This window comes from Diplotaxodon limnothrissa, linkage group LG20 (assembly GCF_057381915.1).
Source record: "Diplotaxodon limnothrissa isolate DT_005_m linkage group LG20, D_limnothrissa_male_GT1.1, whole genome shotgun sequence".
In the NCBI taxonomy this organism is placed as follows: Eukaryota; Metazoa; Chordata; class Actinopteri; order Cichliformes; family Cichlidae; genus Diplotaxodon; species Diplotaxodon limnothrissa.
Window position 1 is genome coordinate 12644453 of NC_140615.1, and position 17389 is coordinate 12661841.

The window sequence follows — 17389 nt, forward strand, 5'->3', positions numbered from 1 at the left end:
TATTCTTAATAAGAATATCACTTATTGACTTTGGAATATACTGAAGTGATAATGTGCAGATATAACTGAGCTGTTCTACCAAGTCATCCACACATTTACCAGAAACATTATAGATGCTTTCCAGTTTTAACAAGAGCACACCAATATTTTTCAAAATTTCATTTGTTGTTTCCCTTTCACAACCAAGTTCAGTGGTGACATCCAAGTCCTCGTGATCTTCTAATTCCAGTGCTGGTAAGACGATTTCATTAGATGTACTGACAGTTTGCTTTGAAATCAAGTTAGTTTTAAAGTGCTTCCATGAACAAAATCTGTGCTTTCGACTTCTGTGAGTCGCATAAGTCCCACAAATGTTTGTCTTAAACTCACAACCATCAAAAACACACTCTATGGTTTCATGGCTTTTCAAATGGGAATTTATATGTTGAAAATAGTCTTTTGTGTTTGGGTAAAAAGAGTCACAGATTTTACATCTAATAGTTGGAAGGACCTCACACTCTTCCGTTTCATGCGAACTGTGAGACCTAGACAAGTGTGAGCGTAAGGCACCCCATGTCTTAAAAGAGCAAGGACAATTCAAATGAAGACAGGGTATGGAATAGCCATGACCAAATGTACCATGTTTCACTCGATAATGTTTGAGTAGTGACACTTTTGATGACTCCTCATGTTTGCAGAGTTTACACTGCCATCTCATCACCTGTGACCTAAAAAATTGTGAGAAAATATGTCTCACAGTATGAAGATGACAGAATGGTGTATAACCATATTTACGCAGTTTTTGTATGATTAACTGATTGAATAACCAATACTCACTACCAATTCAGGTGGAGGATACAACTTACAAATAAGTCAACATGGAACAAAGTACAATACTTAACCACATTGAAATAATCTGAATCACATCACCATGCTGTATAAATAAAAAGATAGTATGGTGACACTAGATGACAGACCATGAACTCATCAATATATTTACCGAACTGAAAAATTCTCAAAATTTAGATTTGGCATTTGTATGACTAAAATAACCCACCACAAAACCAGTATAAATATTTAGGTGGTATCACCATCCACTACTCAGCTTGTATAAAACAATATCATATCATTCCAAAATTTAACACATCAAGTCCTCTGAGTAAAATTACCTGCTTTACTTTGTAGTTGATGCAGATTTTTTTCTCCTGGTGGTGAAGATGGTGCTGAAAATATACAAATCAAAACTTTATCATTACAAAACATGTCACTGAGTAATCTGCCATAACATCAATCTCTTATAAGAAATTTTAGCTTGGATTGAAATAAACATTTATTTATGTAAATTGGGAGTAACTATACTGGAAATGATGGTACTTTTGGCTTGACCCAAAAGACCAAAGCTTTTTTTTTTTTCCATTATTTTCTGGGATCTGAAAGGAAGTAGGGCCCCAAGTCTAAATTTACTTAAGGCCCCATAGTACTTTGGACCGGCCCTGGATGAGGTAATCTGCTGACCCGGGCGGTCCTCTCAGCGTTCTCTCAAAAACTGGCCCTGTTCAGGACAAAGCTGCAAGCAGCGTCTTATATGCTCTGAAAGACCCCACATAGAACAAGAAAGCTAAGCAGCATGGTTGCTGCTATGAACTGTTCCGCGGGCAGGTCTTCTTAGTTACCAAAGCCATTGATGACGTCTGTTCATCTCCTCCTGAACAACCTGACAGAGTGAGTCAGGCCGCGTGACTACCGCAGCTCCCGCACCGTGACTCAACAGGGCCATTTTCTAGAAATGTCTGAGCACACCTGCTTTCACGTGGTTCCTAAAATGCCCCCGATTAAACGGTCAGGTCGCTGGTACCGGGACATTCCGGTCAAATTACCCGGAACGCAGATAGCGACTCAGAACGTAAAAGGATAAAAGGGCGCGGTTTCCCGCCGCCTTTACTGGAAGACGGGTTGAAAACTTAAATTAATGTGCACAAACACGCTGCGAAAAGTGAGCCACCATGACAAACGCTTTCTTCAGAACATGTTATAAAAGAACGGTGTGGATAAAGACAGCTAATGTAAGAATGGTCACTTACCTGAAAACGTTACCAAGTCTGCAGTGGATGTGTGTCTGTCTCGTTCAACGTGCAGAAAATCTCCCATGAGGCCATGCTCCTCGCGCGCGGTACATGCCAAAGGTCATTAGTCTTACTCAAAGTTTTAAGTTAGTATTGGGGGACAAAATTATATTGATTTTGAACCATTAATAATTAAAGTTAAAGACAATGATAAATATGAATACCAGTCTCTCAGTTATTTTGAGTACTTTCTATGAGATATATTGAGTAGATTTAAATAATGCACCCTGTGTTTCAAATACAGAATTTTTTCTTTTAAATAAACTTGAACAAAAGAACTCAGTTCAACTCAAAAACTGGTGTTGAAAATTTAAGCATTCTTTTCAGTATTTTCAACTCAAGATAACACGTTTGTGATTTTCAAAGATTTAATCAAGGTCATCTAACTTAGAATTATAATGATATTTACTAAGCCCCTGAATAATTTTTTAGGGTGCACCTGGCCCTACATATGTTTACATTCAGAGTGAGTAAAGCCTTGTTAAATAGCTGGAGTGTGCTACGCTGCTGCTGCTGCTGCAAATATAGTATGAACTCTGGTGTCTCTTTCTTAGCATAACAGGATGGAAGCGCACAGAAGCATCACGGCACAGCTTCGTGCTGAAGTCTGTGTTACATATGTTACCTCCATATGTGAAATTTAGCAAGCCGGACTGATTAAAGAGAGATCTGCTCACACAGTGGTGCGCAAAGCCTTCCATTAGAATAACTCTTGCTATCAGAGACTAATGTGGGAAACAAAAACTGTAATCTTGGCATCAGTATGTAAAAGAAACATGCCGTAAAGGAGGTCTGCTTGACAAAATGTCATGGTCAAATATGTGATGATATGCATCATGGCGGTAAATGCATTTGAGCTGTGCTGTGAAATGACATTTCAAAGTGAAGCACTCATCTTGGATTTCCAAGTAAGGAAGAAAACAAGTCAACAGAGAAGATAAAGAAATCAGGTTTATCTTCCGTCTGTGTTTGCTGTGGTCTTATCAACAGCGTCTTTTCTGCTGCTGTTATCCTATCTGATCTGAAATGTTTTTGATGTCTTTGCCTGATCCCAACCAAGCTCCATCTGTTGAATTTGGCTCACTCAAAATGCCCAAAATAATGGTTTTCCAAGTAGAAGCAACAAAAAAAGCACTGAAAATATTTAAATAAAAATATATGACTATATTTGAAAGACTGCTGCATATCTTTCTTAAAAATACACATCCCCCCCCTGAGGACCAACAGTAAAAACACCATTCAAACTAAAGACTAGAGAGATGGAAGCACAAGCTTTGGTTGGGATTTTTACATCCCATCTGCCGAGCCTCCTTTTCTTGGGAAAAGCGAAAGGTATTACCGTGATAATCCTGTTTTTCATTATGTGCAATATTAGCTGTTTAATCTAGATTAAAAGCCTTTTCCTAAATAAGAGAGAACTGCGAAAAACTGACAGCTCTGCTGTACCTGTGTGCTGCACAGACTTCAGAAGAGTGCTGGGGTAAAGTGAAGTGTGAGATGTCTGCTGATTTCTCTCCTGGCTCATTAAAACTTGATGAACCTGAACACTCCCTCTAAAAGCAGCAGCTCTTTGACAGAGCAGGGCTTGCCTCTGTCCATTAGCATAATGTGTTCTGTGACAGAAATGGGTAAGATCATGAAGAAGACAGGATTTAAGAAAGTATGATTTTCTCAAAACCTTCATAGCAAGGGAACGAATAGCTCGCATTTTTCCAATTCCACTATTTTTTTAAGCATCTAATCTGATGATTACCGGTAGCAGCGTGCTAATGAAGACTTTTATTTTCGCAGTGTGCATGTACTGTTTGCCCTATCGAAGGAACTGCTCATAACACAAACTCAAACCTGCAGTTTCCCTTGAGCTGTATGGGGAATTTTAGCGTGTTTGAAATCAGTGTTTTGGTAATTTATTTATTTATATATTAGCATTATTAACAACAATCAAATACTAAATGGACATCATTTTCCTTTATTTACTGTTAATGAATTAATGTATGACTAAACACACTTTTTCTGACAAGGACTAGTATTGTGTTCGTATGAATTGTTTATGTAAAACGCATCATTTCCTGCATGACAGCAGCTTTTTCCGCAGAGTTCAGAACATCAAATGAAAAACTTTCTACGATTAGATATACACTCAATAATTCAGTACATAAAATCAATGGTGTGCAGACAGGAGCTGCAAAACAGGCATGAATTTATATGAAAATGTTGCAGATTGTGACGTTTAAAAATTTAAAAAGTTTCTCAAAGCTGCATCTAGGGGAGTTAAATATGCATGGCTGTTTGCAAAATTCAACTTCACGGGGACTCTGTGAAAAGCCTCCAAAGACATCAACAGTACCCCCAACCTTCCACTGAACAGCCCTGGATTGGATCATAATTCACCGTGTATCATTGTTTACTCCATATGTGCTAGTGTATACAGCAAAAAAGTCAATTATAATCTGGTTTGGTTTGCATTCAATTGTATTTGGTCATGAGCAGCAGGGAAAGCATAGTTATCGTCTCATACTTAAGTTGGCTTTATGGCACATCCTTTGACAAACACCCTGTTTGTTTACCTGCGCTGGCTAGAGGGTGTGTTGATGCACATTAATGACAATGTGTGTGTGTATGTTTTCAGTCCCTGAAGCTAGCTGCTTCCTCCATTACCATATCTCATCTTTTGCAGGAGGACTACTGTGACCAATCTAAAACTGCCCCAGGAACAGAAGGTGTGTGTCCATGAGTGTGTGTGTGTTTGTTGGCTGCCATTCGGCCCCATCTCTGGTCTGCCTCAGTGCAGGAGCTCCTGACCTGTGCGGCCATCTTTCAGGACTCCTGAACCTGGCTGCCATTCAGATTCTCTTCAGACAGGCTACTCAAGGAGAAGAGAAAAAAAACCCCAAAGGACTGTTATCTGATTGAAAGACAAAAATAGGGAGCTTCATATCATCACCAAACCCAATCCCTGTTCCTCTCAGCTATAATGGAACTGGTTGGTGGGGGCTGGGGAGGTGATTGAATCGTAACGTGGCATCAGATGAACCCAGCATGGTGCTGAAGTAATTGCACATTCTTTTTTTCCCCCCTTTGCTTCTCCTGCTTGCACATAAAAGTCTCATTTTGAACAAAAGGAAATATACTGCCTCTCAGGGGATTGATGTGCGTTACATGGCTCTGAGTCTGAATTAAACTCCACCCCTTTGTAGACATAAATGCCGTGACCACATGCTGTGCTTAAACACAACTCAGGACATACTCCAATGGCCATCCATTCAGCGCGGTGTAACGCAGCCATGCAATCGTTAGCTTGATTTTTGATTGCTATCCACGCTTTATTGAAAGTCAATGGCTGATGTTGGCCTTTGAAAAGACACAGAACAGCTGATCTACTGACTGAGCACTGCAGTGTGGGACCTCCTCAAAAGAGTGCAGGAGAAAGTGCAGCCTATAAGAAGCACCGACTGGAAAACCTGTTTTAATTAAATTTCTCTATCTGCGTCTTACAAACACTCGCACACTCACGTTTACTCTCATACGCACACTGAAGGTGCTAAGTCCCCCCCCCCCTCCAAGGGCAAAGGGGAAGGGATTTCAGAGGAAGCAGGGAGAGGGGGGGGAAGGAGGTAAAGGAAGATAAATCGAGAAAGAACTTCAGTTCATGTCAATTCTGAATGATTTTAACTTAATATTCACAGTATGCAGGACGGTGGGAGTGCTTGTATTTAAGTTGCTCCCCTGCCATGCCCTCGCTCTCCCAATTTCTTACCTGCCCGTTTACCTATTTTTCTGCTTTCACTCTCCTTCTCCTTATCTGTATTTTCTTTCGCCATTTCCCCCATCCTTCCTACTTCCTTCCTTTCCTATTGTTTTCTCCCACCCTATTCACTTGACTCTTACTGTTTATTGTTGTTTCTTTTCAGTGGTGTGCTCATTGATTCTTAGATCTGTTACCAATGTGGCTCTCAACAGTTATTGCTCGTGAACCCTTAACTAATGCAAATTCAGGTCTCCTTGTGCCCAGAGTTTACATACAGCAGTGTGAAACAACCAAACAAACAACTGATCTCTGGAATAGTAATAAGTAATAAGAAATATACAAATATTCATTTAATCCTGATCCCTACATTAAGAACTGCTGTTTTCCAAGCTGCTGTCAATGTAAGCGCTAGCACTTCCTTCCTTCGTCCTCCTTTACATACTTCCAGACGGCCTGTGAGCCACTGTTAAACGAAATCTGCTCTCCCACAGCAGCACTGGTGCATCTGCATGCCTCCAATTTCCTCCATCTAAGTACCATGCATGAGTAGCATCCACGACTAATGGACTGAATTAGACACACACTTTTTTCACTCTCAGGAGCCCGTACACATGCATATGTATTGTGCAACATTTGCTGTAGACAAAAATGCAGTGGAATGCTGTAGCCACGGTGGGAGGGTGGGAGTTGGGGGTCGATGCTCGGGGTACTTTGGTACTGTTCCGTATGCGTGTATACAGTATATGGAAGGAAGGGCTGTGTCTGAGGCTTGAGACTGTAGTTTAGTCTCTGGCTGTGTATGTGTGTGTGTGTGTTACTTTTCCAGGGAGCAGCATAAAGAGAGGAAATGATAACGAATAGAGCTGCACGGTACTGCAGCTGATTAAACACTGATTTAACCTGTCAGACAGTACCTAACAAACAGGAATCTAAAACACCGCCACTTATGATTGTGTCCTTGAATCGAGCTACGGCATCTTAATGAAGCGGAGGTGGATCAATCCGATACTTGATTTAGGAAATTACTGCTACTAATATTAAGCTCCAATTTGCAGTGTTGTACTTTTGATTTGAACACTCTGAGATAACTTATTTGTTACTGTAGAAGAAGTTTTTGCAGTGTGCAGTGTGGTAGGAGACAGCTGTGGGAGATAGGAGCTGTCCGACACCAGTGGGAAATGTCACTGCTAATACATATCACATGTGGAGGGACTCACACTAGATGCCTTGTTTCCTACAGGAGTGTGTGCGTGCCTGTGCGAGACGTGAGCTCACTCACAATGAATTTCCACATGTTGACTGCATGTGTGCGCACGTCTCATGAAACTGAATGTTCTGCTGTTATTGGAGACACGACGCGCTGAACCATATATCAAGCAAGACGCAAACGTATAACACACTTTCACTTTGAGGTGCGCTCGCGCCTGTGCTTGCAGTTGTGTCGTTTGTCAACAAAATTAAAAACAACTGTATTGCTACTGGAGCGATGGACACACAATTTTTCATACTGCAGGTGCGACAAATTCACATAAAAATGCATTTCATGGAATATTGACTTTTACCTTTTTTAAAAATATTTAAAGAACTCCAGAGATTTATTGTTGGACTGCCAAAAAGATGTGGTGCTAGGATGAGAATCACAACTGCAATAATAATAATGCTACAATAATGCTGAATCCTGTGCGCACGAGTAATAAACCCTTTCAGTATTTCTTTAAATGCTATGAACTGCAATATACTCTTGAAATCACAGATAGACAGACTTAAAAAAAGCTATTTGACTTTCCATAAATGATTTTCTACTTGAGGACAATGGTATAGAAGGTTCATTTTTTAATGTCGCTCACCTGTTTACTTTGCTTTATGCCTTAAACCTACACACATTAAGATTAAGGCAAGCACCGGGCCCGAAGGAAAAAGATATGCGTTCTCTGACTAGTTTGCAAATGGTTGCTGGAAGGTTCTGCAAGTCACTGTTAAATTGATTGCTAAAGCCTTATTCATGCAGGCCTAGAAACCATTCAGTGACCCCATGCCCGCAGCAAGGTAAAAGTGTGTATTCCACCACCGATTGACCAGTGGTAGCTAGAAGTTGCTATCAGTCATTAGCATTAAAATGGTTGCAAAACAGTATGTAGCACTATACCAAAAACTTCTCTCATATTTACAGCAGCCTTGTCTCAATCTGCGTGATGATTAATGATGTTTAATCTGACATTAATCTGTGTGACTAAACTTGCTAGCACCAGCTAATAACTGCACCCTCTCATCCAAATATGGTCACTTGTGAGTCTGTGTCCATTTCTGTATACAGTCTTAGAGTACAACTATCAGCCAATGAGAAAAATTAGTTAAATCCCCTCTTTAAAAACCACTAGTTTACCACCCGCTTCACATTTTAATAGGGAAAAAGTTTTTTGAGTCTCAATATATGTTTAAGATCTTCTTTTTTTCTTCTTCTGCACAACACTTAATTCTGACCTTAAATGGAGTCGGGGCAACCATCCATTTACTGCAAATGAAGCAATGTCCTCAAGCTCAAATAGCACACACAGCACACACGGTCGCAAACACACATACACAGACAGTGTTTGCCTTTAGTGACAACAACCCCTAATTATGGAGTTACAGAGAGCACTAGGGTGCATGAAACTCTAGTGGATAAACAAGCAAAACTGAATGAGTGCAGACATACAGACACACACCAGCACGCCTGTTGGTTATTATTGGAAACCTCTGACATTTTTCAAAGAACTTTCTGTTTTTCCGTGCTCGTCACAGCGCGTGAGTGCAGAAATATGACTGTTCGCCCAACATAAAACCTATTCAAATAAACAAATTACACATTCCGAGGCTTACATGCTCATTCACTATAATCAGCAAACACAGATAACTTCAATCTTTCTTTCGTTCGAAGACTAAACACAACAGCTAAAGTGTTCAAATTATCCACAATTCTTTGTTCTACTTCTTTTTTCTTTCTTTCTCTCTCTGGTTATGGAAATGCACCAGTGGGCGAATGTGAAGTTGTCAGAACACAAAGCACACTTTATTTGGGCTTCTTTGTGCTGACACATAGGTGTATGGCTAAGAAACAGGGTGAGGTAATGTAATTATTTTAATGTATAGAAAATAATTTTTCAAAAATACAAACAAAGTCTGGAGGAAATGAATTTGCCTCTAACATGGGCTGACCCAACATATATATAGACACTTTTCCACGTTTCCATACATGTGTATTTAATCTTCATGCTCAGGTCTGCAATTTATGACTCTGTTGATCGTATGAAACTCCAAGCATGGCAGTAAAATTCCTCACTAGATTCATTGTGACTTGCTGCCTATAAAGCACAGAAGCTATTTGATATCTAAAAATGTGAAAGCATGGTTGCTAATATCGTTGATTTTTCAACTTTCAAGTTGTAGAATCATCTACAATTGGCTGTTTTTTGTGCAAGAGACATACCATTAAATCTGAAATCCATCACAATGCTATCTTAAGATGTCGATGCAACAAATTTAATTTATATTACGCATTTAATATGCGGTATCATCCATCAATGTCATTTACGTGGAGCTTTGTGTTCAGCCCTGAGCAACGCTGCAAAGTTCTGAGTAGGCAGTTCATTAGGGAAAAATGTTTTTCATTCAAAAACGTGGCTCACGTGCAAAATAACGTCCAGTAAATGAAAGTTGTATGCAAAGACTTTTATGTCTGACTCATGCAACCATACAAATGTAAATACCCCTCAAAAGTCAGCTTTGTTATTATTCTTGCCTCGTACAAGATGTTGTAGGCTCTATGCGACCAGCGAAGGGCAAATCCAGCCATCCCAATTTAGCATTCTCAAAGCATACATGTATAAATACATATGAGATGCATAAATCCTCTATAAATGCATATAAATGCTATTTTAAACTTTAACAAGAGGGTAAACACTGAAATGTTTTATTCTCTTCTATTTTTACCCACTGCCCTGCCTCTGGCTGCAATGTCAGAATATAACATGCAGTATAATATGTCGCCTTCATTTACTCCCCTGCTACAGCATTTGTGTGTGTGTGTGTGTGTGTGTGTGTGTGTGTGTGTGTGTGTGTGTACCCATGATTTTCTCCACACAATGAGAAAGAACTGAACAGTAGCATTAAAATGATTCAAGTGATTTAGTCTTTTTCTCTTTGTTTCTCTCTCTGTCTCAATATCTTCTTCCCTCTGTCGCACTCCCTGCTATCATAAATCTTATTAAAGCTCACTGAGAGGGCAGCGATCAACATGCTGTACAGAGCCTCCAACACACACACACACACACACACACCTAGATGAAATTCCCACTTCTGTGTGCGTGTTTGGCTGTGTACTGTGAAAAAAAATTGCAGTGCGTAAAATGGTGTCAGTGACATGTTGCTGGCTCATGCGTCAATGTGTTGTAATTGTATCCAGTAGAGCAGAACACATGCATTCAACACACACACACTAACACACACGCAATCTGGTTGATGTCAAGGGTTCCAGGCCAGGACGTCAAATGAAAAGCAGTGATGACAACAAATGTAGGCAAAGAGCAACCCGCTGTTTGTGTGACCTTTCAATAAATCTACTTACACAGAAGGTAAACAAACTACCAACACTTTTACTTACAATATGAGATTGTTGTTCAGTTCACCACATTTTAAAACCATGTGTAGGTGTGAGCTAGTGTTTGTCATCACGCGTTTGTGTTTCAGGGTCACACGGGGGGTGGGATGTTCACAATGGATAGTTTCCAGCCCTCCCTGTGTACGAGCCCCCAAGGAACAGACGCACAACAAACTCAAAATGCAAACTCAAGACACAGGAAGAGCGCACACACGCTGGCATTCCCATGGCACATACACAAACACTCAGATAAAAGCTGATACAAAGTGTAAAATCAGATCTTAGGGGTTCTGTAATGTGTGTGTGTGTGTGTGTGTGTGTGTGTGTGTGTGTGTGTGTGTGTGTGTGTGTGTGTGTATGGAGTGCATGTGTGTTCATGCACACATCCTGAAGTTCAACTGCAATCTGTAAACAATGTTTCTGGCTGAGTGAAGAAAAACAAGAAGCACAGGGTGAAATGTTCAGGAGAGAGTAAGAGTGTGTGTGTGTGTGTGTGTGTGTGTGTGTGTGTGTGTGTGTGTTTGTGCGTGTGTGTGTCTGACAGAACAAGAGAGAGAGAAAGCGAGCAGTGAACTGCAGATGTCTGGCTCTCACAGCAAACACAGCTTCTGCAGGAAACTAAGACATACAGTATCTGTGCAAACGGTGCACTTCTTAATAAGGGAAACGCTGATTGCGATGCAGGACTCCGCTAATAGCAGGATATCACTGTGCAATATTGCTCTAGAACACATCGACGTGCCGGGCCACTTATTTTCCTCTAATTAACAACCTGACAATGAAATTTGTCGCATTGGTTACACTTACCAATGTGGTTATTTTCTGACACTGCCACCCAACAATTAAATTAGCGCCTGCCCATCACAGCTTAAAGTGGAGCGTTGACTGCGTCCCGATTTAAAATAACTTGCTGCTGTGTTAATGAGACCGAGCGAGCAGCGCGGCCTTTCACTGCCGCTGAATAGCCACGTTCGCCGTCAACATGCGACCAACATGGAGAGCTCATTTAAAGTGACATTAGCCAATTCTGCATGCTAATTACTTTCAAAATATGACACGGAGCTGGGGAAGGGTGGGCTTTCAGCATCCCTCTGCACTGCCACGCTGAGTGATAAGGGCTTCGATAAGCTGCTTGAAACTATTAATTAGCTGCAATGGATTCTTACAGTCAATGAGGTTTTGTTTATCCTGCTAATGTCACTCCTTCGATTTCATTTTGGAGACTGAGAAGAATGGAAATGTGTTTTGTTTGCTCTTTTACTGCCTGATTTTTAAATCTCCTACTTCATCGTAAAGAATGGGGAAAATAATAAGCAAATTCAAGCCTGCATAGTTTGGATGAATTTTAAACGCGTGACTTCTGGAGCAAAACAAAGAAAGCTGCCACAACTGTGTTAAGTTGTATTGCTACATGCGCCAAAGAGTGCATTTAAAAAAAGAAAAAAGAAAACACTGGATGAACATATGGCATGAATACTTTTGTATTTAATCCTTTCCTTTACTATTTATTTTCCAACAATCAGAGCAGCCATCAGAGATCGAAACCTCTAAATCAGACATGACTTTCAGGGATGCTTGCTGACAAGCTTTCAGATCACAGCCAAAGATAGCTCAGTGTGATGTACATCCACATCAAAGAACTGCTGATCCTCACAAGGTCCAAGGTCCCTGACTAACCTGCATCAACAATCGGTGAGGTTTGCTCCAACAGCTGGGGGACATATCAAAGAATGCCAGCATCACTAACTGTGTCAACAATTACTCTGTGTCATAGGAAATCAAAAGAAAATAGTGCCGCGCTTTACCGCTTCAGCCCACTCATTTCTCGCCTCTCTGGCTAATATTTTTGTTTTTCTCTCTTTGGACGGCTGCTTCTAGCCCATCTTGGTCGATCGATACTGGGAAGCCGAGGTGAGTCGAGGCGGGTCTGTGTGGGAAGGCTGTCAATGATGAATGGTTAGATGCGGGGGTTTTAGGATATTCGGCTAATTCTGATGTCTTTCACCTGCGTTTATCAAAAAATATATTCTGCTTGCTTGTTGCTCACATAAGCATCTATTGAGTCCTGCTGACATGAAGCAGGGTGGGCCGAAGCGAGGCTACAGAGTTCAGCTGTGCAGTTTGAGATGTCTGTGTACTTTTAAAGGGCAACAAACTTCCCGCAGATAAAGTCAAGGCTGCTTGCTTTCCCCAGCAGCCTCAACAACAGCGAGCTAACAAGCTGCGCCCTGTTAAAAGCCGGACATGACAACTCTTCTGTTAAATTATAATCCTAGAGAGGCAACTTTACGGTGTACCTTTGATATCTTGATGTGAGACTTTCTCAGCCGGCAGCCCCGCCCTGGCTAAAAGATGAGGTAGATACTTTGCCTCTGTTGTGTAAAATCTGTGATGTGAAAAGATTTAATTAAGATAGGCCGAGGAGTCATAATTAATTCTGCCTCTCTCTGAGTCAGGCTTACTGTCAAGAACACAGGGAAAGGCTCCCAGAATAAATTACAGGAGGGTCGTGTGTGTGTCTGAGGGGGTAATGGGTGTGGAGCCCTTGGTTACTGTACTGTTCTCGCAGAGCCGAAAAGCAGTTGTGTCAGTTCTGGGTAGTGTTCACAAAGTCTAAGTGAGCCCGCCGGCACTTTTTTTTAACAAGCGTCCCACCGTCTTAGATCAAATCACGTTTCAGCCCAGGAGTTTATTTTGACTGTCAGTGAGGAGCATCCTCTGGAGAGAGCTGTCAGTGACAAATGTGAAATGGAAGATTCACAGCGAATGGGCTCTTTCCAGGCAGGCGGTGCTGAACACGGCTGCAGTCACAGGAGACCTCTGAACTGTCTGCGGCTCGACTCTCCCATTACACTTCCTTTATAGTGATGGTCTGGCCTATTTTGAATCTTGTTTGGTCCTTGTTCAGCTACCTAAGCTTGTAATAGGAGGAAACGAAGGGTACATCTCCAGAGAAACACTCATTCTGACACACAGTCTATTTTGTTCAAGTGGCATAACTTAAAAAAAAACCTTCATAAGTCTTAACAGAGACTACATGTATTATTACCAGTGTCTCCTTTGCATGTCCTTAACAAGCGGATGAGCATTTTCTGTTTTCTCTGCATGTGGTTGCTAACAGCTGGGAGGCAAGCGCCTCATTCGTCAAGAATTTCTCTCATTCAACCCTAATTTCCAAAGTCCAGTATTAATCCCTCAAGCTGCAAATTCTATGAGCTTTTTAGCTTTGGCCAAACACGCAACAACTGTCTTATTATCAGGAGACGACAGGCAATAATGAGTATGGCCAGAGCTGAGCAACTGCTGCGTTGAGCTTTCAAAGAAAGAGCCTAATTAAAGGCTGCTTTGTGACTTTTGTCACTTTTTTTGACTGGTGATTATAGGCCATTCATTGGGGAGGACTCATCAGCTATTTGCGGGTGGCGCACGCCATAAATATCACGTGAGAGCTTTGCTTATGTTGTGCCGAACCCGCATTTTTCCCCCCCCAGTAAGCTCCCAAGATTCTCTCGCTCTAATTTGCAGAACAAATTCCTTTACTTTCTGCAGAATCTCCTCTCGCTAATAAGGTCGTCTCATAAACGGCTTTTCAGAGACAAACTAGGCTGTTTAAAAATGCAGGCTCCTTGGTATCTTTTCTGTGATTTCCTGTAATTAAGTACTGGAGAGAGCGGCGGAGTGAGCGTCCTTGGCATCGAGGACAAGTTCAGTAGAACAAGCTTTGTTCCTTTTGGAGCTGATTTGACTAATGGCAGAGCTATATTAGCCCTCTGCTGGTTTGCAGCATCTTTTAAATCACCCCTCCACTGCTACTAAAACCATACGTCTCCAAAAAGTGGCCTACTGCTGTATTTGGGCCAACTCTAATTGTCTCGCTAATCTCTTCAGCGTTAAATGACCCAGAGAAACTGGGTCCCACAGGGCAGACTTACCCTGCTGATTGGAAACTTTGCTTTTTGTTTTGCTTGGCATATTAAAACAGCATAGGCTGCTGATGGAAAGCCTACAGAACTATTGGAAATGTAATTAAGGGCTAGAAGCAGCTTTTAAACGGTTGACTAGTGCAGAAACAAACTGTGCCCTTCAGACAGCAAAAACTTTAATACATGGGAAATGACTGACCCGATCGATAAGGAGGGCGTTATTTCTTTTGTACGGGAAAATTCAATGGAGGACAGAAATGGGCTGTTTCGGTGCCTGCATACTATTTCTCATTTTCCCAGCGGCGAGCCAAATTTTATGGCAATATTTGCTTGAAAAGCAGACAAATAGAGTCCTCTCTGTAAGATATAATCATTTGTCAAGTCAATTTCGTCTGTCATTAAAACAAAAACAAATAGCTGCTGTAAGCTGTGCCGACTGCAATTGAATCTCCAGTGTTTTGTGATGAGGCACAAAAGATGAATAAAAAAAAAAAGAAAACTACACAGCGCATGTACTCCTTAGGTGCTGAGGTGAGGCAGAGTTGAGAAATGCTTCAATCAAGCACAATTATTTGTTGAAACCATTTTGGACTGACAGTGAGCACCCTATTGTCCCTACAATAGGCTGTTCACAATTACATTCATCACAAACCACCTCTTATTTGACGCATTTTTTTTTAAGCTGACATCTTTCACAAACTGCTTTTCCAAACAAGCCGGCCTATGGGGCGAGTGATTGAGCAATTATCAGAAACAGTTTCAGCAAACCCATACTGTGGCCTTTTGTCCCCGGCATCAGCCAGCCTTGGGATCATTAGAAACCTTTTCTCTTCGTGTTTTCTCTCTTCAAAACCTCCGGCTTTGTAGCCTGCACACAAGCGGGATGATACAACACCTTCAGAACTAGTAGGAGTCCATCCCTGGCTATCTGTCAGTGTAGCAAACCCCCCCAAAAAACATCAAAGTCTATCAAACACTATCTCACTGTGCTGCCTCTGATAAATATTCATGATAGAAGCTCGAAAACCAGCTGTTTTTCTCCAATTAAAGTGTGCCGAGATCTACTGTTTTGGAACTAAATTGTTGCTTTTTTTAATTAATGGCTCATGTTACTGCACTAGGAACAACTGAAAAATATTGTACTCATTCCAGAAATGTGCTGGATGAGAACATATGGATAACAAGGTGAGGAAATGGTGCGGCGCAGAGCTTCCGTTACTCACGGCAAAGGGAGGGGTACATCCTATTAGACCTTATCAGAAAGATGTGAATGGCGCTTTGGTAACAGGTATTGAACGTCAGCCCAAGTGGCCATGCAGAGCAGATCAAATCAAGTCATCAAAAGATCCTCCTTACATCAAAGCACAGAGCAGGCCTGGCCACGTGCCTGCCATACCAACAGTGCAGAGACAAAAAGCGGGGCAGCCAAAACTGGCAAAGCGGCACAGACGGCTGCCCACTTCAAAGGCAGGGATCTGCTGTCTGCGGTCATTATTCCCAGGCACCCCCCAGAAACCCAGCGGTCAATGAAGGCGAGCGGCGAGAAACCACTGAGGACTTACCATCAACAGTCGGTGCGAAGTGAAGTGGGTTGTCTGAAAAAGATAAAAGAGAAAGAGAGAAATAGGTTTTTAGTTTTGGGGAGATTCAGCGACTTCCCAGGAGTAAAGGGAGTAAATTGAGTTGCTACAAAAAAAAGAAGAGACAGGGCTTGGCGTTTTCATCTAACACATTCTAATGCAATGACTGGGTCCTACAGGAATCCAGCTGAGCTAATCGACACAAGTACATTTCAGCGATAGCGCTATCATCATTGTCATTCATTACATCTATGGTCTATCTGATCTGAACCCCGCTGCATGACTTTTGATATTAGAGCACATGAGAGTTGAGAAGGCAGACGTCTGTTATTGTTTCAGATTCAAAAGTATGAGACAAGATGTGAAATTACACAATACTGATGTCATAGTGTACCTCGGACCCCCACCAGCCCTCATGCAGCTATATGCATAATAAATCAGAATGTTTTCCCTTAATTCATCAAATGACATCATACCGTTGTCCTGGTCAAAACCCAGCAGACCATGACATAAGGCTCGTCGTTTCATGGGAACCATAAAACAAGACCTGCGGTGTCAAATGACTGAGTGTGGAAAATCACTCACAGGGGGAAAAAACTCTCAGGTAACCTGAATCCTTTGCAAATGAGTGCAAACTTGACCAGGCCGTTTGCACTGATTACAAACCCTTATATATAATGAAGATTGATGGAGGTTGGTTCCACATTACTTGACAGGAAAAACAGGGGCTATTGTTAAAAACTGAAACACGGCTAAAACTAACAATTGTTATTACATTGTTGCTTAATCTCATGATTATTTTTCAATTAGATGATCAATTTGTTTAGGAGCCAAAATAAAAAAGGAGTGAAAAAAGCAATTTCCCAAAGCCTTAGGAGATGTTCAGTCTGCAAGCCCAAAATGTGCAATTTCCAATGTTAAACAGCCAATTTCCTGATTTTAGTGGCTATAACCAGGGAAAAAAAGTTTTCTTGCAAAACAATGGCCTATTCATGCTGGGGTAGATTAATTTTCTGTGGCTTGACTAACTGATTAAACATCTGATCATTTAAGTGGTGAACGGAGGACAATCAAGTATACAGGCAGCACACACATATGGTACAAGTGAAGTAAACACACGTCCTGCAGAGTTATACTATGTCAATTAAAAATAACACAGGATCAGTCCTGAGCTACGCGTGCACACGTATACAGAAGGAAGCAGACATGCTCTTTCTTAAAACAATTATTAAATATAATAATAATAAGTAAAGTAGCACAATCAGCTGCCTATTCATTGAGGCCCTCATCCTGTGGAGCACATTCAAATCCACCGTCTTGGACAGCAGCTGTTCTGTTCTCCGCCTGCCGCAGGTTCTAGGTGGTGTGTGCCCAGATTTCATCACTACAACCACTAAACT

General features: G+C 41.3%; 1 protein-coding gene across 2 annotated transcripts in view; it reads right to left on the bottom strand.

The window, feature by feature from the left end:
* agrn (agrin) overlaps positions 1-17389 on the bottom strand; it is a 174209-nt gene that overhangs the window by 151617 nt on the left and 5203 nt on the right. For both annotated transcript variants that reach the window (XM_085345367.1, XM_085345366.1), the window contains one exon: positions 15972-16004. In XM_085345367.1, coding sequence (XP_085201493.1) covers positions 15972-16004 — 33 coding nt within the window. The remainder of the gene's footprint in view (positions 1-15971; positions 16005-17389) is intronic.